Source organism: Kogia breviceps, chromosome 10, assembly GCF_026419965.1.
Source record: "Kogia breviceps isolate mKogBre1 chromosome 10, mKogBre1 haplotype 1, whole genome shotgun sequence".
NCBI classification, from domain to species: Eukaryota; Metazoa; Chordata; class Mammalia; order Artiodactyla; family Physeteridae; genus Kogia; species Kogia breviceps.
The window spans coordinates 11,946,098-11,972,037 of NC_081319.1; the positions used below are offsets into that span (position 1 = coordinate 11,946,098).

General features: G+C 41.2%; 1 protein-coding gene across 3 annotated transcripts in view; it reads left to right on the forward strand.

Annotated features, from left to right (window-relative positions):
- The first annotated feature begins 18,078 nt into the window (after nt 1-18,078).
- The window catches only part of SUMF1 (sulfatase modifying factor 1), a 105,273-nt gene continuing 97,411 nt past the window's right edge, over nt 18,079-25,940 (forward strand). Inside the window, exon 1 of one of the 3 annotated variants that reach the window (XM_059077518.2) lies at nt 18,079-18,368. In XM_059077518.2, the coding sequence (XP_058933501.1) occupies nt 18,099-18,368 (270 nt within the window). In that variant the 5' untranslated portion in view covers nt 18,079-18,098. The remainder of the gene's footprint in view (nt 18,369-25,940) is intronic. The other 2 variants (XM_067043592.1, XR_010842499.1) reach the window with 2 other exon arrangements.

The following is a 25,940-nucleotide window of genomic DNA, read 5'->3' on the forward strand; positions in this document are numbered from 1 at the left end:
TCCCTCCCACAGTGCCTGGTAGATGGTGGATACTTGGCATCTATTTATTATATAAACATATGAGGTCAATATATTTCTTAACATTATGTATATGCATGGGATTTCTGGGTCTCTAAGGATCAGTTAAAGTGGTACTGGAGATCCCTAAAGTATCATAAACAAACTAGGTAGCCCCGGTTATTTAATATTCATTTACATGTATTAAGAAAAGTGTATTCATTTAAAATTTTCTATTAAATTAAGATACAGCCAATACTAACTAGTAAGTTATCTGTATCCTAGATAAGTCAACGATGCCTGCAAGTAGAGTTGAGTCAAAATGCCTAGATTTTTCCACTCCTAGTTATCTGTCTACCCAAGGGAAAGGACAACATACATCCATACAAAAACTTGTGCACAACTGTCCATAGCAGCATTATTCATAATTGGCAAAAGTGGAAACAACCCAAACATCCATCAACTGATAAAATGATAAACAGAACATGGCCTATCTATACAATGGAGTATTATTCAGCCATAAAAATAAATGAATTACTGACACATGCTATAAGACAGATGAACCCTGAAAACATTATGCTAAATCACAAAAGGCTGCATATTATATGATTCTATTTATATAAAACATCCAGAATGGACAAATCTATAGAGACAATGTAGATCATTGTTTCCCTTGGCCTGGCAGGGAATGGGGGTGCTGGGACGGAATGGAGGGGACTGCTAAAGGGTATGGAATTTCTCACTGAGGTGGTGAAAATGTGCCAAAATCGATTGTGATTATACGCCTCTGTGGTTATGTGAAAAGCCACAGAACTGTACACTTTAAAAGGGTGAATTGTATAGTAGATGAATGATTTCTCAATAAAGGTATTACAAGAGAAAAATGCTGGGTTTGAAACCTGGGACCCTGCCACTTACTAAATTAGGTAAATTACTTATCTGAAAAGGGGCCAATATAGTGTCTCCCTCATGGGGCTGTTGCTATAATGATTAAAGGAGATAATTCTAGGGAAAAGCCTCAAATATAACAAGCATGTAAGCGGTAGTATCATTCGTTCTTATAGGATATTGGCTGATCCACAGCCCTTGCTGCTGTGTTTTGAACGATTTAGGAGACACCACAGGACCATAGCCAGCAGTACAGCTGCATGTAAAAAGGTGACTTGAGCCAACGGCTGCTCTTTAATTAATTAACTGACTTATTTTTATGTTTAGCTTAGTTCTATTTTCTTCTTCCACTTTTATTGAGATATAATTGACTTACAGCACTGTATAAGTTTAAAGTGTACAGCATAATGACTTTTACACACATCATGAAATGATTACCACAATGTTTAGTGAACATCCATCATCACATATAGATACAAAATTAAAGAAAGAGAATAAAAAATGTTTGTCTTGTGATGCCAACTCTTAGAATTTACTCTCTTAACAACTTTTATACATAACATACAGGAGTATTACTTATATGTATCATGTTGTACATTACATCCCTAGCACAATAGTTATTTATCTTATAGCTGGAAGTTTGTGCTTTTTGACTGCCTTCATCCAATTCCCTCTCCACTCCCTTCTGGTAACTGCACATCTGACCGTTTTTCCTCTGAGTTAGTTAGTTAGTTACTGAATTACTTAGTCTGTTTTTGGAGGATAATTGGCCTACAGCACTGTGTTAGTTCCCGGTACACAGTATAGTGATTCCATATTTCTATACATGGAATGTATTTCAAAATGATCACCACAATAAGTCTAGTTATGATCTGTCACCATACAAAGATACTACACGATTATTGATTATACTCCCCACACTATATATTTTGTACCTGTGACTCATTTATTTTGCAGCTGGAAGTTTGTACCTCTTAGCCCCCCTCACCAATTTCTCTCCCTCACCTAACCCCTCGCCTCTCTCAACCACCTGTTTATTCTCTGTATCTATGACTCTTTTTGTTTTGTTTTGTTTGTTCATTTGTTCTGATTTTTTAGATTCCACATATAAGTGAAATCATACAGTATTTGTTTTTCTCTGACATTTCACTTAGCATAATAATATACAATGGGGAAAAGATGGCCCCTTCAATAAATGGTGTTGGGAAAATTGGACTGCTCCATGCAACAGAATGAAACTGAACTAGTCTCTCACAAAGTTATAAAAATAACTGCAGGTCCCTCCATGTTGCTGCAAAAGGCAAGAATTCTTTTTTATGGCTGAATAATATTCCACTGTATTTGCCACTTTCTTTATCCATTCATGTGTTGATGGACACTTAGGTTGCTTCCATATCTTGGCTGTTGTAAATAATGCTGCAATGAACATAGGGGTGCATGTATCTTTTTGAATTTGTGTTTTCGTTTTCTTTGGACAAATACCCAAAGTGGAATTGCTGGATTGTAGTGTAGTTCTATTTTTTATTTTTTGAGGAACTTCCATACTGTTTTCCATAGTAGTGCACAAGAGTCCCCTTTTCTCCACACCCTTGCCAACGCTTGTTATTTGTTGTCTTTTTTATTACAGCCATTTTGGCAGGTGTGAGGTGACATCTCATTGTTTCTTTTTGATTTGCATTTCCCTGATGATTGGTGTTGCTGAGCATCTTTTTGTGTCTGTTGGTCATCTCTATGTCTTCTTTGGAAAAATGTCTTTTTAGATTCTCTACCCTTTTTTTAAAAAATCACTTTGTTTCATTTTTTGATGTTGAGTTGTATGAATTCTTTGTATTTTTGGATATTAACTCCTTATCAGATATATAATTTGCAAATATTTTCTCCCATTCAGTAGGCTGCCTTTTCATTTTATTGATTATTTCCTTCACTGAGCAAAATGTTGTTAGTTTGAAGTAGTCCCATTTGTTGAGTTTTGCTTTTGTTTCCCTTATCTGAGGAGACATATCTAGAAAAAATATTACTAAGACTTATGTCAGAGAGTGTACTGCCTAGGTTTTCTTCTAGAAGTTTTATGGTTTCAGGTCTTACATTTAAGTCTTTAATCCATTTTGAGCTTATTTTTATAACTGTGTGAGAGACTAGCTCAGTTTCATTCTTTTGCATGGAGCGGTCAAATTTCCCCAACACCATTTATTGAAGAGACCATCTTTTCCCCATTGTATATTCTTCCTTCCTTTGTTGTGGGTTAATTGCCCATATAAGTGTGGGTTCATTTCTGGGCTCTCTATTCTGTTCCATTCATCTATGTGCCTGTTTTTGTGTCAGTACCTTACTGTTTTGATTACTGTAGCTTTGCAGTGTAGTTTGAAATGAGGGCGCATGATACCTCCAGCTTTATTCTTCTTTATTTTGATAGACAGTACACTGAATCTGTAGATTGCCTTGGAGAGTATGGTCTTTTTTTTTTTTTTTTTTTTTTTTTTTGCAGTATGCGGTCCTCTCACTGTTGTGGCCTCTCCTGTTGTGGAGCACAGGCTCCAGACGTGCAGGCTCAGTGGCCATGGCTCACGGGCCTAGCTGCTCCGTGGCATATGGGATCTTCCTGGACCGGGGCACGAACCCATGTCCCCTGCATCGGCAGGTGGATTCTCAACCACTGCGCCACCAGGGAAGCCCGAGTATGGTCATTTTGACAATGTTAATTCTTCCAATACATGAGCAATATACCTTCTATCTGTTTGTGTTGTCTTCAATGTCCTTCATCAATGTCTTATAGTTTTCCAAGTACAGGTCTTCTACCTCCTTAGATGGATTTATTCCTCATTATTTTATTCTTTTTGATACTATTGCAAATGTGATTGTTTTATTAATTTCTCTGACAGTTCACTCTTAGTGTATAGAAATACAACAGATTTCTATATAATGATTTCGTATCCTGCAACTTTACTGAAATTGATGTTCTTTAGATTTAAATAAAGAAACAGAGAGACTAGAGTAAATGACTGTGAGACCTAAATTTTCAAGGTCACAGGGGCTGGACAAGCCCTGTGCAAATCAAAGTGATGAGGGAGCAGAAATAACTGTGAGGGAACAGAGAGGAACACAGAGGAGATGCTCACCGGAAGGTGAGATGTTGGGAGTAAAGTTGAGGTTGGCCAATACCTAGAACCGTCTGAAGTTCTGGTAATTTCCTTGTCTAATTCCAAGCCATTCATAGCCATGCAGTGTGCCACCACCACTGTGTGAGGCAGTGTAACCGAGTACTAAATAGCAGAGGTACTGCCATCACATTGCAGAAGTCCAAGTCCCACTTTCCAATCCCAGCATTCCACTTACCAGCCCCATGATTTTGGGCAAGACCTATATTGGCCCCTTTTCAGGTAAGTAATTTACCTAAACTCTCTGAGCCTCCATCTCCTCATCAGCCAAATTGGTATCAATATAGAACTTTCCTCACTGCCTTGTTAAAGGAATGAAATGAGACAATGCATCTAAGTGCTCAGCACGTAAATACTCAATAAATGAGAGAGTATTAGTTAACACCTCAGTCTTTATTATTATTATTATTATTACTATTAATGCAACTTTACTCCTTGCACGCAAAGGCATTTAATCAAATAGCTGGTTATGTAAAGCTGTTTACACATTGAAGTCCTTTAGCTGAAAAGTAGTTTGTATAAGAGGATACTTGAAAGCAGAAAGCAAAAATTTTGGGGGGCGTGGGGGGCCATGCCACATGCCTTGCAGGATCTTAGTTCCCCAACCAAGGATTGAACCTGGGCCCTCAGCAGTGAGAGCATGGAATCCTAACCACTGGCCCACCAGTGTATTCCCAATAGTGGAAATTTTATAAAGGAATTATTTACTCAGTCCGTTCTTTTGCTGATGAAGGAACAGACATCTAAAGATTCAGTGCATCTTCCAGTTCACAGAGACACACAAAGGCTATGTGGGGTTGAGAAACCAGGCTTCCTGACCCTAGGCAGGAGGTAAGGCCACTGACTCTCAGATCTTTGGGATTGAAACTACTAAATTAAAGTAGCAAACTTTTCTACCTAGTCTCTTAACCAGCTCTTTGTTTTTAGTTTTTAAACAGAAGTCAAGATTAAAATCCTAATGCTATTTACTTTTTATTACGTCAATTTTTATTTCTGTAAATTTTATTATATACATTATAATAAATGAAATCCACCATTTATTTTAGTTAGGTTTTATTCCACTGAGCTGTTGGCTGGTCCATCAATATAGCCAAGTTCCAACAGGAAAAGAGACACTTCCGTGGTGAAATCACAAGAATGTCCTGGGTTCCCAGTGACCTAACCTGTTCTTCTGTTGCTGTGACCCAGAGAAAACAATGCCTGAAACGGGAGCAGCAGTGGAGCCTTTCCATGGCTGACTTATTTTTTTTCACATTACGGTAATACCAATTATCCTAGAAATGGGAGGGGGGAAAAAACTAAAATCCTTACTTTTTTTGTCCGATTTCCCAGAGGAGCAAGCATGGCACAGTTCCTTTTTCTTTTCTGCAGTTATTTTCAAATGAATTTGCTCCTGGCCCAGTTTACTTTTATTCATTTCTATAGCCATTGCATCACACCCAAATGAGCTTCCTCTTTCTATTGTTAGACAAACTTTTTCACAATATTTTAAAACTTTCTGCTTCCTCTCCATTCTGTTTTGTGGGTGAAGTGTTTTATTCAGACTCTTTCCTCTGAGTCCTCTTGAGTTACAAAGTTCAATGCTAATCTGTGGGTGAGAGACTTTGAAAAAGTTTTGTTGACGGTTGTAGGAAGACAGTTTGTGAGATGACATTTATTGTCTCTCATCGGCTTATCTATGGATGTACCTGTGGTGTCTTGTATGTTACACTGAATAAGTTGTCAATAATCATAATGATGATGGTGATAAACACATTACATTAAAGACCATTTATTGAGGCCTTACTGTGTGTTAAGTGCTTTACAAAGGTCATTCTATTTAATCCTCACCACAGTCCTAAAGGGTGGATTTTATTAACCCTATGTGATAGATGAATTCCAAAATTTAAGTAAGTTGCCCAAGATCATTCAACTTGTAAGCAGCAGGGCTCTCTGAGTCCGAAGCTCTTATTCATTGTATCCATGCTTCTCAAACTGTGATCCTCAGAGCAGCAGCAAGAGCAGTACCTCGGAAATTGTTAGACATGCAAATTCTCATGCTGCATCCCAGATCTGCTGCATCAGAAACTCAGGGAGTGGGGCCCAGCAATCTGTGTTTTAATCAGCTCTCTGAATGATTCTGATGGATGCTGAAGTTAGAGAAACAGCTGCAGCATGCTATGCTTTATAGGCACAAAGGCATCACACCTGTAAGGAGGGAACTGAGAAGTCTTTTGGGAAATGACTACAGGAACTTTGCCTGGCCCGGGACTGGCTGGGACCTGTGGCTTCCGGTCTCTCATAGGGGGGTCCGAGACTTCCCCTGGTTCCAAAGGCCCACAGATCTCCAGGGGTTGGGTGGTTGGCCTTTCTCTGAATTCCCCTGAACCGCTAGCATATGAGCTCTGTCTGTGCCTGAACCCTAAGCGGTTACCATCACCCTCCAATTCCTCCCTGACCCCGTGCAAGACCACTCTCACACTTTGCTAGAGACAAGGGAGAACAGTGAGTGTGAAGGTTGAGGTGCAGAGTCCCCCTCTGATGCTCAGACTCGCCACGGTCCAGCTGTGCCCCCAGCCAAAGCACATCGTCTGACGCTCCAGAGGATGCTCTGTACATCTGCTGACCTTCTGCTGTGAATCCCAGCCTGCCTCTAGTGATAATGCTGGAACTGAAAGATGTATTTATGTTAGTTTCCTATTGCTGCCATAAAAAAAAGATAAGAAACTTAATGACTTAACAAACACAGGTTTATTATCTTATGGTTCGGTAGGTCAGAAGACCACCAAGGGTCTCATTGAGCCAAAACCAAGGTACATTCCTTCCTTTCTGGGGACTCTAGAGGAGAATCTGTTTCCTTGCCTCCTCAGTCTTCTAGAGGCTGCCCACATTCCTTGGCTTGGGGACCCTTTCTCCATCTACAACATCAACGACGTTGCATCTCTCTGACCATTCTTCAATAGTCACGTCTCTCTCTGACCACAGCCAAGAGGTGTTCTGCTCACCTATGTGATTAGATCGAGCAGGGCAACCTCCCCATCTCAAGGACCTTAACTTAATCACATCTGCAAAATCCCTTTTGCCACATAAGGTAACGTATTTACAGACTCTGAAATTAGGACGAGGACGTCTCTGGAGCCATTATTATGCCTACCCGAGTCTTCTCTTGTAGCACAGAGCACAGCATTCTTTTTTGGAGACTATAGCTGCAAATTCCAAGAGATAGGAACAAGAAGAGAAAATGAATTCATATATTATTTGTCATTTAGAGGACTATACAAAGCCATGTTTCCTTGATTCCAAGACCATTTACTGAAATATATACAGTGCTTTGAAAAAAGTTTTTTTGAGGGAAAAGGAAGTACTACCATATTATATGTATCCCTAGCTCACAAGGTACAACCAGAATTCAGAAACAATACAATGAGATATGGAACTGTGTTGCAGAATCAAAGTGATACCATAGTAAAACCAGCTAGTGTTTGTTTCCTTTCTTATACCTATATATTTGGTCTCAATAAAATATGATTATGAAGTAGGCAAGGTAGGAGACTCAGGGGCGTAGAAGCTTAATTACTAAACCTAAAGTTTCCTAAATAAATGCTGGGACCCAAAGCTAATCTTTGAGCCTGATGCCAGGACCTCTCTATTACGTGAGGCACACATCTTCCCAGAGAGACATGACTTCCTCAGTGATCTCCAAGCTTTGGGTCACAGACCCCTGGGGAACCAGTGATTACAGGTATTGGGAGTTCATTCAAATGTTAAGCATTGCCTGAAGCCCAAAAAGGTAATATATGTCTAAACCTTTCAAATATATACAGGAACTGATGTGATTTAATACGCAGTTTCCTTTGCTAATGTACTGCCTTCAAAGCAGTGTCTTGACGTTTCATTTTCCAAATAAGTGGATACTAAAACTTCTGTTGTAGGAGCATCTGAAATATAAACGTATGTTTATACTATATATATATATATTTCCCTTTTCCAATTGACTTCTTCTTGAAAAAGTTGGGAATCATTCTTCTCCATCATTTCATTTGACTTCCCATCTATTTTTTTTTTTTTTTTTTTTTTTTGCGGTATGCAGGCCTCTCACTGTTGTGGCCTCTCCCGTTGCGGAGCACAGGCTCCGGACGCTGCAGGCCTAGCGGCCATGGCTCACGGGCTTAGTTGCTCCGCGGCATGTGGGATCTTCCCGGACCAGGGCACGAACCGGTGTCTCCTGCATCGGCAGGCGGATTCTCAACCACTGCGCCACCAGGGAAGCCCTGACTTCCCATCTTTACAGCCAGGAGGGTCAGCCAGATGGATATAACAGCACCTCCATCCAGTGGTTATTTGACGATCCACTTTAATTCATCCAACAAGTATTTATTGCATATCCACTAGGTGCTGAGCACGATTCCAGGCACCGAAGATACAACAGAGAAGAAAACAGATGCAGATCCTTGCCCTTGTGGGACTGACATTAAATAATTTAAAACATGTGAAATACTTAGAACATTGCTTGGTACCTAGGAATAGCTCAAGAATTATTAGTTCTTATGATTATTATAATTATCAACTTATGTAATGTCTACAATGAGCATTCCAGAGTATTTTTAAAAAATAGGAAACATTCCTCTGTATATTTAGAGAGTAAAAATGAGAAGTCCAAAGAGGCAGAAACATTTTGCCATGGGGTTCTTCCATTAGGCATTCTTGAGCATCATTGTGTGGTGAAATCACTGGTTTGGAAAGTCTGTTAACTGAAGCTTTTAAATCTTTTTTGGTGTGTGTGTGGCCACACAGAGCAGCTTGCAGGGATCTCAGCTTCCCGACCAGGGATTGAACCCGGGCCCCCGCAGTGGAAGCACCAAGTCCTAACCACTGGACCGCCAGGGAATTCCCGAACTGAGGCTTCTTCGTTTTGCTAGTTTGTGCTGAAGTCAATGAGAAAAACTTATACTGAGAGAAATTTTCATTTTGTTTGCTTTTTCTTTTCCTCTTGTTCAAATAGTTTCATCTTGCTTCTCTCCCACCTTCAGAGCTGAGTGATGTTGTGCACTAGTGTTGAGGCCATGGACACCAGCCTTCTCGGGACCCTTCGTGGCCTCACCACTGTGTCACAGCCCTCGTCCAGCTTTGATGGCTGCCGATACTCAGGATATCGCTGTTTCCCGTTCAGCTGTCACAGAGAGGAAACCTGGTTTCCGCAGCTATTCTTTCTTTCCCCACAGCCCACCGCAGGCCCATAGTTTAGCTGTGATTGAATCACATTGTCATCCCTGGTCCAATCAGCTGTAACTGGAAGTTCAGGCAAAGCCGCCTTGTGCATCGGAACCACTTAAAGCAATGCTTGTGTGGGCCCACCCTCAGGCTCAGGAGGTCTTGGGGTGGGGACCAAGAATTTGCATTTCTAACAAGTTCCGCAATGCTACTGATGCTGCTGATTCAGACACTTTATAAATGCCGCCTCTTGTAAACCAAGCCGCTAGCTGTACTCCTTTGTACCTGTGCTGGGAGGGACGTTTTTCTCTTAGCAATGCTGGAGGGAGACATGGCAAGCTCCGTGACAATTCCAGTACAGCCTACCATTTTCCTTCTGCAAACTTACCATCCATTCATATTCCCGCTGTTCCTGGACAGTGGTGATTGGAGAGAAAGATGGGAAGAAGCCAGAGTGCACCAAAAGAAGTTCAGAGCAAGTAAAAGATGCTTTATGGGCCTTTGGGAAGAGAGAGGAAGGAATAACATAAAAAATCAACGTCCTAGCTTCTCTTCTAAATCCTAACATCGAGGCCCACCCAGCCTGGAGAGGGCCTTCTGCTTTACTCAGTCCACCAATTCAAATGCACTAGACAGAGAGGCTTTTCCTGCTCAATACACCTGCCTGCCTCCTTCCTTTCACAGGTTGCAAATCTGTATTACGGTCTGGAGGCTTTCAATGCCTGTTCCTTTGTATTCCCTTGTCCCTTTAGTTTTCACAGGTGTTACCAACAATAAATCTCTTGCATTTCTGATTACATCTTGGCATCTGTTTCTTTTTAAATTAATTTTCATTGGACTATAGTTGTTTTACAATGTTGTGTTAGTTTCTGCTGTACAGTAAAGTGAATCAGTTATACATATACATATATCCCCTCTTTTTTGGATTTCCTTCCCATTTAGGTCACCACAGAGCACCGAATAGTGTTCCCTGTGCTATACAGTACGTTCTCAGTAGGTATCTATTTTATACATAGTAGTGTATAGATGTCAAATCAATCTCCCAATTCATCCCATCCCCCTTTCCCCACCTGGCATTCCTACGTCTGTTCTCTACATCTCTGTCTCTATTTCTGCTTTGCAAATAAGATCATCTGTATTGTTTTTCTAGATTCCACATATAAGCGATATTATGCAATATTTGTTTTTCTCTTTCTGACTTACTTCACTCTCTAGCTCTATCCACGTCTCTGTAAATGGCACAATTTTGTTCCTTTTTATGGCTGAGTAATATTCCGTTGCATATATGTACCACATCTTCTGTATCCATTCTTCCGCTGAGGGACATTTGGGTCGCTTCCAGATCCTGGCTATTGTAAATAGTGCTGCACTGAATATTGGGGAACACGTATCTTTTGAATTATGGTTTTGTCCAGGTATATCCCCAGGAGTGGGATTGCTGGGTCATATGGTAGGTCTATTTTTAGTTTTTTAGGGAACCTCCATACTGTTCTCCATAGTGGCCCTATTAATTTACATTCCCACCAGCAGAGTAAGAGGGTTCCATTTTTTTTCTCCACACCCTCTCCAGCATTTATCGTTTGTGGATTTTTTTGATGATGGCCATTCTGACCGGTGTGAGGTGATACCTCATTGTAGTTTTGACTTGCATTTCTCTAATAATTCTGTAATAATTTGGTTGGATTGTTTGTTTTGTTGATATTGAGCTACACGAGCTGTGTTTGTATATTTGGGAGATTAATCCTTTGTCAGTTGCTTCATTTGCAAATATTTTTTCCCATTCTGAGGGTTGTCTTTTCGTCTTGTTTATGGTTTCCTTTGCTGTGCAAAAGCTTTTAAGTTTCCTTAGGTCCCATTTGTTTATTTTTGCTTTTATTTTCACTACTCTAGGAAGTGGGTCAAAAAAGATCTTGCTGCAATTTATGTCCAAGAGTGTTCTACCTATGTCTTTCTCTAAGAGTTTTATAGTGTCTGGCTTTACATTTAGGTCTTTAATCCATTTTGAGTTTATTTTTGTGGATGCTGTTTATTTGCTTTGGGAGAGTTTCTAATTTCATTCTTTTACATGTAGCTGTCCAGTTTTCCCAGCACCAGTTATTGAAGAGACTGTCTTTTCCCCATTGTTTATTCTTGCCTCCTTTGTCATAGATTGGGTGACCATAGGTGCATGGGTTTATCTCTGGGCTTTCTATCCTCTTCCATTGATCTATATTTCTGGTTTTGGAGGCATCTGTTCTTGACATGAACCACACTGACAGAGTTGGTACTAGAAGTGGTCTGAGAAAGCAGGTGATAAGATGGGATTTGAGGACTGGGTCGTCTACTGCCTGGCTGGCAATGAGGATGCCCATCTTTTTTTAATGAGATAGAGTTGATGTACAATATTATATAAGTTACAGGTTCAATTTTTAAAGGTTATACTCCATTTACAGTTATAAAATAGTGGATGTTTTCCCTGTGTTGTACAATATATCCTTGTATCTTCTTTATTATTTATTTATTTTGCAGTACATGGGCCTCTCACTGTTGTGGCCTCTCCCGTTACAGAGCACAGGCTCCGGATGCACAGGCTCAGCGGCCATGGCTCACGGGCCCAGCCGCTGCACGGCATGTGGGATCCTCCCAGACCAGGGCACGAACCCGTGTCCCCTGCATCGGCAGGCGGACTCTCAACCACTGCACCACTAGGGAAGCCCTGTATCTTCTTTATTTTATACATGGTAGTTTGCCCCTCCTCCTTCCCTCTCACCACTGGTAACCACTACTTTGTTCTCTATATCTGTGAGTCTGTTTACTTTTAGTTATATTCACTAGTTTTAGTTTTTAGATTCCATGTATAAGTGATATCATACAGTATTTGTCTGTGACTTATTTCACTTAGCATAATATCCCCCAAGCACATCCATGTTGCTGCAAATGGCAAAACTTCATTCTTTTCTATGGCTGAGTAGTATTCCATTACATATGTGTGTGCATATATATATATATTCTTTATCCACTATTGATGGACACTTAGGTTGCTTCCATATCTCAGCTACTGTAAACAATGCTGCTATGAACATTGGGGTGCATGTATCTTTCTGAATTAGTATTTTCATTTTTTTTCCAGGTGTATACCCAGGACTGGAATTGTTGGCTCATATCATAATTCTATTTTTAGTTTTTTGAGAACCCTCCATACTATTTTCCACAATGGCTGCACCAATTCACATTCCCACCAACTGTTTATGAGGGTGCCATTTTCTCCATATCCTCACCAACATTCCTATTTGAGTTCTTTTTGATGATAGCCATTCTGACAGGTGTGTGGTGATATCTTTTTGTGGTTTTAATTTGCATTTCTCTGATGATTAATGATGTTGAGAATCTTTTCATGTGCCTGTTGGCTATCTGCATGTCTTCTTTGGAAAAGTGTCTGTTCAGGTCTTCTGCCCATTTTTTAATTGGGTTGTTTTTTGTTGTTGTTGAGTTGTTTGAGCAGTTTATATATTTTGGATATTAACCCCTTAGTGGTCATATCATTAGAAGATATTTTCTCCCATTCAGTAGGTTGTCTTTTCCTTTTGTTGATAGTTTCCTTTGCTGTGCAAATACTTTCAAGCCTAATTAGGTCCCATTTGTTTACTTTTGCTTTTACTTCCTTTGCTTTAGGAGACAGATTCCCCACCAAAAATACTGCTGCTATTTATGGCAAAGAGTGTTCTGCCTATGTTTTCTTCTAGGGGGTTTATGGTTTCCAGTCTTACATTTAGGTCTTAATCCATTTTAAGTTTATTTTTGTATATGGTATTAGAGAATGTTCTAATTTCGTTCTTTTACATGTAGCTGTCCAGTATCCCCAGCACTCCTTATTGAAGAGACTGTCTTTTCTCATTGTATATTCCTGCCTCCTTTGTTGTAGATTAATTGACCATACGGGTGTGGATTTATTTCTGGGCTTTCTATCCTTTTCCATTGATCTATGTGTCTGTTTTTGTGCAAGTACTATACTGTTTTGAATCCTGTAGCTTTGTAGTACAGTCTGAAGTCAGCAAACATGATTCCTCCAGCTCTGTTCTTCCTCCTCAGAGGACCCCCATCTTGAGTGGTATGTGGGGTATGGACAGCCCCTGGCACAAGGTGGCAGCCCAACTGTTAAAATTTTTCCTGGTGCTGACCTGGGAAAATGTCCATGTGGAAAGGAACAGCTACACCAGTGTGCTGATTTTGGGAATTTGAAAGATGTAGAGGAACAATGGATCCAAGAATAATGGGATTGGCTGGTTATTACCAAGTGGCATTGATACCCTACAGAGAGACAAAGAGAAACAAGGGCAGCTAGAAAAACAGTTTAAAAGTACATGTGAAAGCCAAAGGGGCTCTTTGGTAGCTGTTTAAGAGCAGGTCGAGCTGAGTGTCAGGCTAATGATCTGATTGTTAGAATCCAGAGCTCCAGAGATGTTTGGATGCTCAGCCATGGCAGGCTTCCTATGCTAAAGTCAGGGATCAGACTGGAAAAGTCTGGGACCCAAAACATGGGGCAGGAACATATAGGTGGAGGCCCCTGAGAAATGTGGCCCTGCAGATTTCTCTGAGCCGCAGAGCCTGCAGAGAACTAGTATCGAGTTTAGAGAATTAGCAGTTCCTCCACGTGGGAAGACGCTGAAGGTCCCCCTCACCCCAGGCAGTGCCCCCACCTCCTCTGTGCCTGCCAGGCTATAAGGAGAGTTAAATCCCACTATAGCCAAACTGAGGAAATGCTGGGCCTCAGAAAGGAGAAAAGAGATTTTACTCTAAAGGAAATGCAAGAATTAACTAGCATGATGGAGAAAGTAGAACCCCTCAGGCATTGTTGATGGGAATGTAAACTGGTACAGGCGCTTTGGAAAACACTTTGGCAGCTCCCACAAGAGGTTAGACACAGAGTTACCATATAACCAAACAATCCCACCCCTAGTTTATACCCAAGAGAAATGAAACATATGTCCACACAAAACTTGTAGACAAATGTTCATACACTGTCCATAGCTGCATTATTCATAATAGCTAAAAAGTGGAAACAATCCAAATGTCCATCAACTGATGAACGGATGAATTAAATTTGGTATTTTGACCATGAAAAGGAAAGAAGTGCTGACTTGTGCTACAACGTGGATGAATCTCAGAAATACTCCAGGTGAAAGAAGCAGACACAAAAAGCCATATATTTTATGATTTCATTTACAAGAAATGTCCAGAATAGGCAAGTCTATGGAGACAGAAAGTCAAGTGGGTGTTACCTGGGTCAGGGTTGGGGGGATGAGGGAATGAAGAGTGACTGTTAATGAGGTTTGGAGTTTCTTTGGGGGGGCAGATAATAAAAATGTTCCAAAATTAGATTGTGATGATGGTTGTATAATAATGTGAGTATATGAAAAATCATTGAATTATATACTTTAAAAGGGTAAATTGTATGGTGTGTGAATTACATCTCAGTAAAGCTGTTTTACAAAGGAATCAACTAGCGCATATGAACCAAAGCCAGGGGAGTAACCTTGGGCCTGAACTGTGTGGGTATTTGATTACGGGCCCAAAGCACAAGAATGGATGGGCAAGAATGTATTGACTTGGAAGTTCTCCCTTAGGACTTGGGATTTCATACCTTGGCAAGGACCCCAGGGAAAGGGGCAGACTCACTGCTAGCGTGGATCTAGAAGCCGGGAGAAAGCAGTGGCTTACTCTAAATGAAGGTGAAATGCATGGGTTGCTGAGGCAGATAGAAGAAACGACTTGACAGCTCAGGGAAGTAAAACTGCTGTTTGGATTTATTCTGAGAGGCCAGAAGACCCACTGAGGACTGTATTCCCTGGGAGGGCCCTCACGAGATGCTAGGTGCCAAGGCTGTCAGGCATGCATGGGGCAGAGGCGGCACCAGCATCACCCAGCAGTTCAACAGAGGCTCACCTCGCCCTGGTCCTCAGAGGAGTACACGCTTTCTGTGCACAGGCAATATCGCATTGCACTACAAGCCATGACTGCTATCAGGGCACTTTGGACTCCTTGTGTTCAGGGTCCAGCAGGCAAGACAAGGAGTCTATAACTTGGCAGGGAAATTGACCCTGATTAGCAGGAAAAGTGTGAGATGTCTTCTCAAAACTGTAATGACACTGCCTTTCAGTTAGCGTAAAAGCTCACTAGATCCTACATAATCTGGCCCCCTGTTACTTTCTGACCTCCTTCGTGGTTCCGCCCTCCCTTGTTCATTCTACTGCAGTCACACTGGTCTTGCTGTTTAGTGAACACAGAAGTCACTGTCAGGTCTGAGGTCTTTCATCTACAGCTTCATTAGATGGAAGGGGCAAGAAGACCGGTAGAAGGAACTTGAGTGGGAGCCAGAGTGTGAGACAAAGTCTAGACAAATTGCCCTAATTGCTGTAGAGTTGATGGCTGAGCTGTTCCCTTAACTGATTCCTAGCATGGCCTTCTCACCTATGGATTTCTCATCATTTTTTCCCCACTTACTCATTGATTAGTGACCAATGAGACATTATTTAATGAATTGAGAGAGAAGGCTGATACTTCCTGGAGAACCAACAAAGTTTCCATCTTTGATAATGATGGCTAATAATAGCAAACAATTTTTTGAGGTATTGTGAAATGCTAAGACTTTTACAACTCTCTCTCACTTAATCTTCATAAAATCTGTAAGAAGGTGCTATTATTATCCCCGTTTCACACATGAAGAAATAGTGGCTTAGAAAGGTGAATGCGTCTTGTAAGTGGCCAGCTTTAAACACAGCTCTTTCTGAGTCTAAAATCTGTATTATTTTCTCAACAATTTGCTTCTCTTTAAGGGAGAGAGCTCATGATTACTGCCATTCATTTTTCCATTAACTCAATAAATATTCACTGGGCTTCCCTGGTGGCGCAGTGGTTGAGAGTCCGCCTGCCGATGTAGGGGACACGGGTTCGTGCCCCGGTCCGGGAAGATCCCACATGCTGCGGAGCGGCTGGGCCCATGAGCCATGGCCGCTGAGCCTGCAGCCTTCGGAGCCTGTGCTCCGCAACGGGAGAGGCCACGACAGTGAGAGGCTCGCATACCACCAAAAAAAAAATAAATAAATAAATAAAATAAACAAATATTCACTGAGTGTTTATTAAGTGCCAGCTCTTGGCCTAATTTTGTAGATACAATGGTGAACAAATAGGCAGGATCCTTGCCTTCATGAAGCTTGTCGCCTCATAGTGTAGCAGGACCATCAATCAAAGGAACTCAGGGCTCGGTAAGGCAGCAGGCTCCTGCTGAGATTGAACACTTGCAAAGAGACTGACAAAGATTATCTCTGACCTGGAATCTATATTTGTGCACAGTTAATATGTAAAACCTTGGTTAAAGCATTGATCTTTCAGCCTCATCAGTTGTAAAATGGGTATAGTAGATTTCTTGCCAAGGGGTTGTACTGTCAAATGAGAAAATGTGTGAAAGCTCTTGGCAAACTGTAAAATAGCCAGTATGGAAGGACTTAAAATTTTTTTCACCTGGTTTTTTTTTTCATTTGGGATATAGTGGACATATTAGATTAGTTTCAGGTGTACAACAGAATGATTCCCTATTTGTATGTATTGCAAAATGATCACCTCGGACTTTCCTTTATATTAAAAAAATTCAAACATAAACTAGAAAGAATAGGACAATAACCACTCAAAAATCCATAAACCAGCTTTAACAATGACCAACTCATGGCCAATTGTGTTTCATCTCTAGCCATTCCCCCCCCCCGCCCATTCACCATATTTTGAGAAGCAACTCCTTGGCAACAGCATGTCTTTTTATCTATCTATCTATCTATCATCTATTTCAATACATATATCTCAAAGGAAGGGATTCTTTTAAAAAACATACCCACAAATACCATTATCACTCTTCAAAAACTAAAAACAAAACTGACAGTAATTCTTAATTTTATCAAATATTATAACTTGATTTAGTGGCCATATTTCTCTGATTATCCTAAAAAATTTGAGATCAGTAGGTTTGAATAAGTTTTTAGATAAGATTCATATATACTACAATTGTGTGAGATGTCATATTTAATCTATAGGTCCCCCTTCTTTCTGGTTTTTCTTTTGCCTTTTTTTCCCCCCCTGAAGAGATTGGGTCTTATAAAACAGTGGTTCTCAAACTTTAGTGTGCATCAGTATGCTTTAGAATCATCTGGAGAACTTGTTAAACGCACAGATTGATGTGTCCTGTCCCCAGACATTCTGACTGAGTATTGAATTTCTAACAAGTTCCCGGGTGATGCAGCTGCTGCTGGTCTGGACGACACTTTGAGAGCCACAGTAGGGATTTCTCTAACTGTATCCCTTGGTGAGGTGTCCTTCAACAAGTTTATCTTCCATTTTCCTGTTAAGGGAAGCTTACTGAATTGCCTGCATTACAGCATAATGGTTTAAAACTCAGGGTTTGAAGGTATGTGTTAGAGACGCAGTGTGGCTGGGTTTAAATCTCGTCTTTTGACATTTATTTGCCTTGTGACCTTGGGCAAATCACTTAATTGTTCTGTGCACGCAACATTTAGGGTCTTCGTGAGGATTAAATGAGATTTCAAAACATAAAGTGCTCACCTAGTGTATTGCCTGGCACATAACAAATGCTCAATAAACTCGATTATAATTTTTTCCACCTAAAAATAAAAATGGGGCGCAAAGGCTGCGGAAGGCCAAGACTTTTTGGGTTTTGTTGTTTTCCCGTCAGGAGAGCCAAGGAGGAAGGCTCTAAAGGAGAGGTACCCGGAGAGAGGTGGAAAGAGGGTAACTCCTAGGGACACTGAAGTCAGCCTAGGGCTTGGCCCCTTTAAGGAGGGCGTGGCCACGTGACCCGAAGGGTCACATGGCCAGTGGGACAACATGGCTGCGCCCGCGCTAGGGCCGGCTCGAGGACGAGGCGCCGGGCTCGGTCTCGTTCTCTCTTTGCCTCTGCTCTTGCTGCTGGGCCGGGCGGCGGGGGGCGAAGAGGCCGGGGCCGAGGCGGGCGCGGAGTCCCTCGCGGGCTCGTGCGGTTGTGGCACTCCCCAGCGGCCCGGGGCCCACGGCAGCTCGGCGGCCGAGCACCGATACTCGCGGGAGGCGAACGCCCCGGGCTCGGTATCCGGAGAGCGGCCGTTCCCGCCCACCAAGGTGCTCTCTTGGTTCCCTAACGACGGGTTGGGGTCGCCGGGTTCCTCGACAGGGTTGGGATGGGTAAGGCCAGGGGTTGGAGGAAGGCAAGTAAAGATTATAATCACATTGCCAAATCGCGCACTTGCAGACCCCGTTTGATGAGAAGTTCTTCCGCCCTCCGAAACGGGTGGGTCTTGGGGCTCTGCGTAATGCTGAGCATTAGGGAGTTTGGTTTCAGGACAGTTGTCTTTCCTTTCCTTACCTCTTATCTCCTGCTTCCTCGTTCTTGCACCCTGTCTTCTTGATGAGGTTCGCAGAATTTTAAGTCAGATAGATGTGAGTTTAAGTCCTGCGTTCCTCTCATTAATTGTGAAGGAATCAGGACACTGGGTGTCAGTGTCTCTAACCTTGTTGTTTACTTATCAGTAGTCTCTTCTTGAGGACAAGGACTTGTCTTATTTATTCTGCTATTCCTAGCACTTTAATACATGGTGAGACTAAGTAAACAGTAGTTGTTTTATTACTATCGCTTATCTATACCTTGCACAGTACCTGAATGTTTTATGTGCTAGGATATGTAAATAACATTAATAATAACTATTACTTAGTTCTTAATTAAAAACAAAAAACAAAAAAATTAATAACTGTTCCTTAGTTCTTACCATTCCAGGTATTTTGCATATTGGTATGGTTGTGAAAACAACTTACATCTGCTGACTCCCAAAGACGTTCTTCTTGAATACTAGTACACCCTTTCCAGCTTTTTCTGTCCCAGTTTTTTTTTCCCTGTGGGTTAATTTTGACCAATTTTCAGGACTTAGGTGAGAGGTAACATCCTCCTGCAGGCCTTACCTGACCTCTTTCCTTCCGTCCCCTTCAGTATTTCCATATGCTGCCGCAGTTGTACCTGTTTGCTCTGACATAACCATTACTGAAGATATTTGTCTGTTGGTGTCTCTCCCCAGCTAGATTGTGAGAGGGAGGGGAGTCAGGACCATAATTTTGTGACTTGGGTATAGAGTGTTAGGAGGTTGGTGGCTGGACTTCTCATTGTTTCTCCATCCTGTATAATTACTAGCCTTTAATATTTTTCCTGTTGTTCCTCAGAGGATTCCCTGCATTATTCGTGTTTATCTTTTGTGTGGTGGGGAGCCTTGGTTATGGTTGTAGTGTGTGTTAGCCGTGCTTGATTTTAATTCCTCTATAACTTGAATGGTACTTGATAATCAATTTCTCCCTCCTCTTGCAGGGAAAGCCCTCTGTTTATCTGCTTTGTAACTAACAGGGGCGCTGTTTTATTTGCATGTACATTGGTCTGTGTCAAACTTTTGTCGAGGACCTTCTGGCCAGTACTGAACATTGCTCATTTTAAATACTCCAATGTCCTCTTGATTCCAGAATGGGATGTATGTATCATTATAAGATATACATTTTTCATCCCTTTAGAGTGGTTTCACGTCCGGACTGAGTATTGTGTGAGTCATCTTTGGCCATATCTTGCATTCATTTTATAAAGGGAAAATATATAATTAATTAATTTATATTTTGTATATGTGCATTTATTTTATGTTTATCTTCCCTTGCGCTCAGTTTCTATAATGTTTGGCAGCATCCCAAGTTATTAGTAAACTGGCAGTTGTTGAGAACACAGCTCACAAGCCTTCAAGGACTCTTAAACTTAATGCTTGAACCTGAAGTATACTTCTTATCAAGACAAAGGACTTCATAGGAGGCTGTTCTTTGTCTCTCTGTTTTCCTTGGTTTCAGATGTTTTAGTTCATGTGCACATGACTTTGGTCTAATTCTGACACTTAGCCATGTATTCTGAATTCAGGAAGTCCAATATTATGTGAGGTACATGGTCATAGTGATAACCCTTTATTTTCTTAATTTTCTTTTTCTTTTTTTAAATAAAAGGATTATTTTTTTTGAGCAGTTTTAGGTTCCCAACAAAATTGAGAGGAAGGTAAAGAGATTTCCCATATACCTCCTGCCCCAACACAGCATAGCCTTGCCCATTATCAACATCCTCCACCACAGTGGTACATTTGTTACAATTGATAAACCTACACCGACATATCTAATCACCCAAAGTCTATACAGTTGACCCTTGAAAAACATGTGGGTTAGGGGCACTGGCCCCCTGCGTGGTCAAAAATCCTAGTATAACTTTACGGTTGGCCCTCCATACCTGTGGTTCTGCATTCCAGGATTCAACAAAGTGCAGGTCATGTAGTACTGAAGTACGTATCTATTGAAAGAATCTACGTATAAGTTGACCATTGCAGTTCAAATCCGTGTTGTTCAGGAGTCAACTGTAATTTACATTAGGGTTCACTTAGGTTTTGAACATTTTATAGGTTTGGACGAATGTTCAGTGACATATGTCCATCACTATAGTATCATACAGAATATTTTCATTGCCCTAAGGATCTTCTTTGCTCTGCCTCTTCATCCCTCTCCTTCCTCCCCAGTGGCGACCACTGATCTTTTTACTGTCTCCATAAGTTTTGCCTTTTCCAGAATGTCTTATAGTTGGAATCATACAGTATGTAGGCTCTTCAGATTGGCTTCCTTCACTTGGTAATATTCATTTAAGTTTCCTCTGCGTCTTTTCATAGCTTGATAGTTCATTTATTTTTCATGCTGAATAATCATGTATTGTCTGGATGTACCACAGTTTATCCATTCACCTACCGAAAGGCGTCTTGCTTGTTTCTGAGTTTTGGCAATTATGAATAAAGCTGCTGTAAACATCTGGGTGCAGGTTTTTTGTGTGGACATAAAATTTTCAACCCCTTTCGGTAAATACCAAGGAATGTGATTGTTGGATCATATAGCAAGAGTATGCTCAGTTTTGTAAGAGACCACCAAACTGTCTTCCAAAGCGGCTGTACCCGTTGTGCATTCCTACTAGCAGTGCATGAGAATTCCTGTTGCTCCACACCCTTGTCAGCATTTGGTGTTGTCAGTGTTTCAGATTTTGGCCATTCTAAAGTATGTAATGGTATCTTGTTTTAATTTTGCATTTTTTGGTTGACATGTTGAGCATCTTTGCCACCTGTATATCTTCTTTGGAAGGTCCTTGGCCCATTTTTAATTGTATTGTTTGTTTTCTTATTGTTGGGTTTTAAGAGTTGTTTATTTTGGATAACAGTCCTTTATCAGATGTGTCATCAGCAACTGGTTTCTCCCAGTCTGTTGCTTGTCTTCTTAATCTCTTGACATTGTCTTTTGAAGAGTGGTCTCTGTCTAGATTCTTTTTTGCACATGGATGTCCAGTTGTACCAGCATTTGTTGAAGAGACTGCCTTACCTCCATTGTACTGTCTTTGCTCCTTTGTCAAAGATCATTTGATTATATTTATGGAGGTCTATTTCTGGTCTCTCTTCGCTATTCCATTAATCTGTTCGGGTGTTCGTTAACCAATACATGTCTTGGCTACTGTAGTTTTATAATAAGTTGCATAGTGTCTTTCCTCCAACTTCGTTTTTCTCATCAATATTGTGTTGGTTCTTCTGGGTCTTTTGCCTCTCCATATAAACTTGAGTATCATATTGTTGATATCGATCAAATAACTTGCTGGGATTTGGATTGAGGTTGTACTGAATCTATTTTTGTTTTCCGCTTATTTAGTTTAATTCAATAAATACTTACTTGGCACACGTATTATATAAGACTCTGTCCTGTGTTCTGGGCTTATAGAAAAGAAAGGCCTATGCCCTACCCTCAAGGCATTAACTTGTTGGTACACCTCTCTCTCTCTCTCTCTCTCTCCCTCTCTCTCCCTCCCTCCCTCCCCCTCCCTCCCTCTCCCTCACACACACACACACACACACACACACACACACACACACACACACACACAATCACAGTTATATGCAAGCATCATTTTTCTATAGTGACAGTCCTGTAGGAGGAGTATGTACAAAGTACTTGGAGAGGAAGAAAGGATTCTTGTTTCCTGGACAAGTCAGGAAGTGCTCAAAGAAGAGACCACATGAGGCTAGGCCTTCCTTGGAGGAGACATTTTCAGGAGTTGGGGATGGAAGGGCAGATTGAAGGACATTGCAAGAAGGAAAAGAGTGTGAGTACAAACGAAGCATTGTACAAGTGCATGGTGTGTTCTGGGGTATGTAAGTAGTTTAAGGTTTCTGGGGGTGATGTTTTCACTCTTTTTAATGTAATAGTTTTTAGACGTGAGTCATCTTTAAAACATATTTTAATCAATTTAATGAACACTTGGCAAGTGCTGTTTACAGAGAAGTAAATAGCACTGGGCTTTACCCTCAAGGAATTTAGGTTTCACTAGAAAGTTATGGCAGTAAGAATTGTCTGGGAAACTATAGATATTTTCAAATTTTACTTAACTTCCCTCTGGTTAAAAAATATACAGTGCTCATTGAGAAAACTATTCTAACAATGTTCTGTATAGCTTATTATTTTATGAAAAGGTATCAAAATGTTTTAATCTCCGTGTATCTTTTAAAAGAGTTGTTTGAAAAGGCATTGAAGATCATGAGACAATAAAATTGTACGTGGTATCTCTATATGTGGGTAAATTCCGTCAATTTCTGGACTGAGGATGGTTTGATCGGGTAATGCTTACCCAGGTGTCAAGACACGATTGAATACCATCTCTTCTATGACCCCTTTCCTCCAGGAAGAAGTGGTGTTTCTATCCTCTAAATTCTCATAGCATTTTGTCAATGTCTGATGGAAACTTGTATATTTTCTGTAAAGTAGTGTTATTTGTGTAATTGTCTGATATCTCTTTCTACACAGGAAGCAATTTTTTCGACCTGTTTTAATGTCTGTATCCTCCAAGCGCTTTACACATTTAGGCATCGTGTAACAATTTCTGGAATGATCTTTTACCTTTTTTCTGTTGGATACAATATTGAGAAACTGCCAGGGGAATTAAGGGTATGAGTTACTTTTTAAAGAAACCTTTGGAAAGCAGTCTTTTTGCTGTATCTTATCCTCGCCAGGATCCTGTGAGATATTATCCCCCACTTTACAGATGTGACAGCTGAGGCTGAATAGAATTCATGAAATCCCAGGGCTTGAAGGAACTTGAATGCCATTTCATCTATGATTAGTGTCAGTAGAGTGACAGGGTGATATAGGTAGGTAAGCCCTGCCTAGATAGTTAAGGCAGCAGTTTGTGGGCAGATCCAGGGAACTTGCTTCTCTTGTTATTCACCCAGCTTTCTCTGGAGCCTTTAGCTTTTTACTTAGGTTTGAGGAGAGGAAAGCAGGAAAAAGGAGAAGTGCTACACAAAAGAGTTGCATATAAACTTATTTCATTTCTGTGTGTAAAACAAAAGTCCCACAGAAGCAAGTGAAAGAAAAGATTCTTAAAACTAGCTTAGTAGGCTGATAAAGAAGTGTGGGTAGGGACATTTATGGGCTCTCATGGCTGGGAAGTTCAAGTGCAGATATGGTCCCAGACACAGCTGGATGCAGGGCCTCAGGCAGCATCTCCAGATCTCTCTTTTTGGCTCCCTCTTGGCAGCTCCTCTTTCTTCTATGTTGGCTTCATTTTTAGGTAGTATTCCTTGTCCTAATGATCAAAGAGCTGGAAGAGAAAGAGAGTTTTCTTTCCCTCATAGCTCCAGCAAAACTTCTGAGATTAACTTTCATTGGGTCGTGGGCCTATCCCTGATTACATCTCTGTGGTCAAAAGAATGTGGTAATTGGCTAGGCCTGAGTCATGGGGCAGGGGCGGGGTGTGTGTGGGGTGGGGAGTAGGGGGCGTGGAGCAGTGTCATCCAGCTCCACCTGAGACATATACTTAGTTGAAGAAGTGGTTTTCAAAGAGATGTCGCTCGCTCTTACAAGAACAGGAGGGAATGGGTGCCAGGTGGGCAAAAATCATAGATGTCCACTGCACCTGGCCAGAGTGTGTAGCCCAAATATGGTCCTAGTGATAAGAGAGTTGCTTTGACTTCACCTGTCCTTTTCGCTTGCTTGGCAGTGGCAGAAACTGATGTGCCAGAAGGGGTTTTAACTTACCTCCAAGGAGGAGTGGACTGTTTGAATCTGGACCCTCATGAAGACTTGATCAAAATGGGTCTTTGTATTTGGTGTAGGAGTGTGAGACCCGATGCTCTGGATTTCGCTAGAACGACATTCTACGTTTGGAGGACAGAGACTTCATTAGTGCAGACTGGGAATTCTGATCCAGTCAGAGCCATGCGGGTTATTTTTACCTGTAGCTTCCAGAATGGAAACTTGGCTTATTCATTGCTGTCTATCTCTGATGGTTAATGAAAGGAAAGAAAATTAGGCCAGGAGTCCACAGCGGAAGGTGTGATTGTATTAGCATTGTCGGTGCTCACCTTGAGGGAGAGAGGGGTGAAAACCCGAGGTGACTGTAAAACTTCACTGGCAACAGTGGGCACAGTTTCCTATAGGCCTTGTGTTTGCACCTTGGGATGAACAACTGTTCTCAGAAAAGGACCTACTTGTCTGCTGCTGGAAAGCTTTTTTTTTTTTTTTCTTAAAGTCCTTTAGGAAACATGAAACCTTTTATTAGATCATTTTAATAATCATTTTAAGCTTTCATCTGCAGGCTTCTATTTTTTCTGCTTCATTGCAGAGCTGCTTGAAATTCTGACTCCTCATCTTGACTGAGGAATCTCGTGTCCCAGATGCTTGGAGGATAATGAGAATAATGTGTGCACCTAGTTCAGTCTTTGAGCAGAGTCTCTTAAACAGGTTTCACTGTGATGCAGGCATGCTATCCGTGTCTGGGATGGTGTTATAAAAGAAAGAGAATTTTTATAATTAGGAATAATTCAAGTGATACATTTTTCATTGTATCCGTGATGTCCCTCTTTCAGTCAATGAAGTTTCTTCATCCATCCATCCCCCCCACTCCCTTCCTTTCTTCCTTCCTTCCATGAATTATGCACTGTGCTAGGAGCTGGGGACATAGAAGTGAAAACTTTATTTCTGGTCCCCAAGGAGCCTGGGATCTCGGGCAGGTAAAAACAAGCCATTAAAATATGTACAGTGTGTGTCAGTTGTTTAGAGAGGTGTTTATCAGGGGATCCCAAATGAGGGGGATATGCCCAGCCAGCAGAGGGAAATGCAGGCAGGAAAGGCCTTCTTCTGTAGGAGGTGACCCTTGAGCGTTGATGTTGTTCACAAGAGATGAAGTGCAGGTAGAGTACAGGGTGAGAGAGATGGGGGGGGATTAGGCTCTGATGCTCAGATAGTTCACCCTCAGAGGTGCTGGGGATCCCTGAAGAATTTAAGTAGGAAAGGGGTGTAATCAGATTGACACTTTATTGTTTGTGATTTTGAATAGAGTACGTTACATGGTTTTAAAATTTAAAAAAGAATTCTGTAGAAGGGTGTATAGTGAAAAATTTTCCACTTACGTAATAACCTTCCCCTCAGACAACCACTGCATGAGTTTCTTGAATATCTTCCCAGAGCCGTGTTCTGCAAATGTAAGCAAATACAAAAAACGATGTGAATCTATGTTCTCCCGCCCACCTCCTTTTCCTGCAAATGATACCACACCATGCTTTCTAGGGTGCACCTTGCTTTGTTCACTTTCCTCTTCATCGTGGTGAG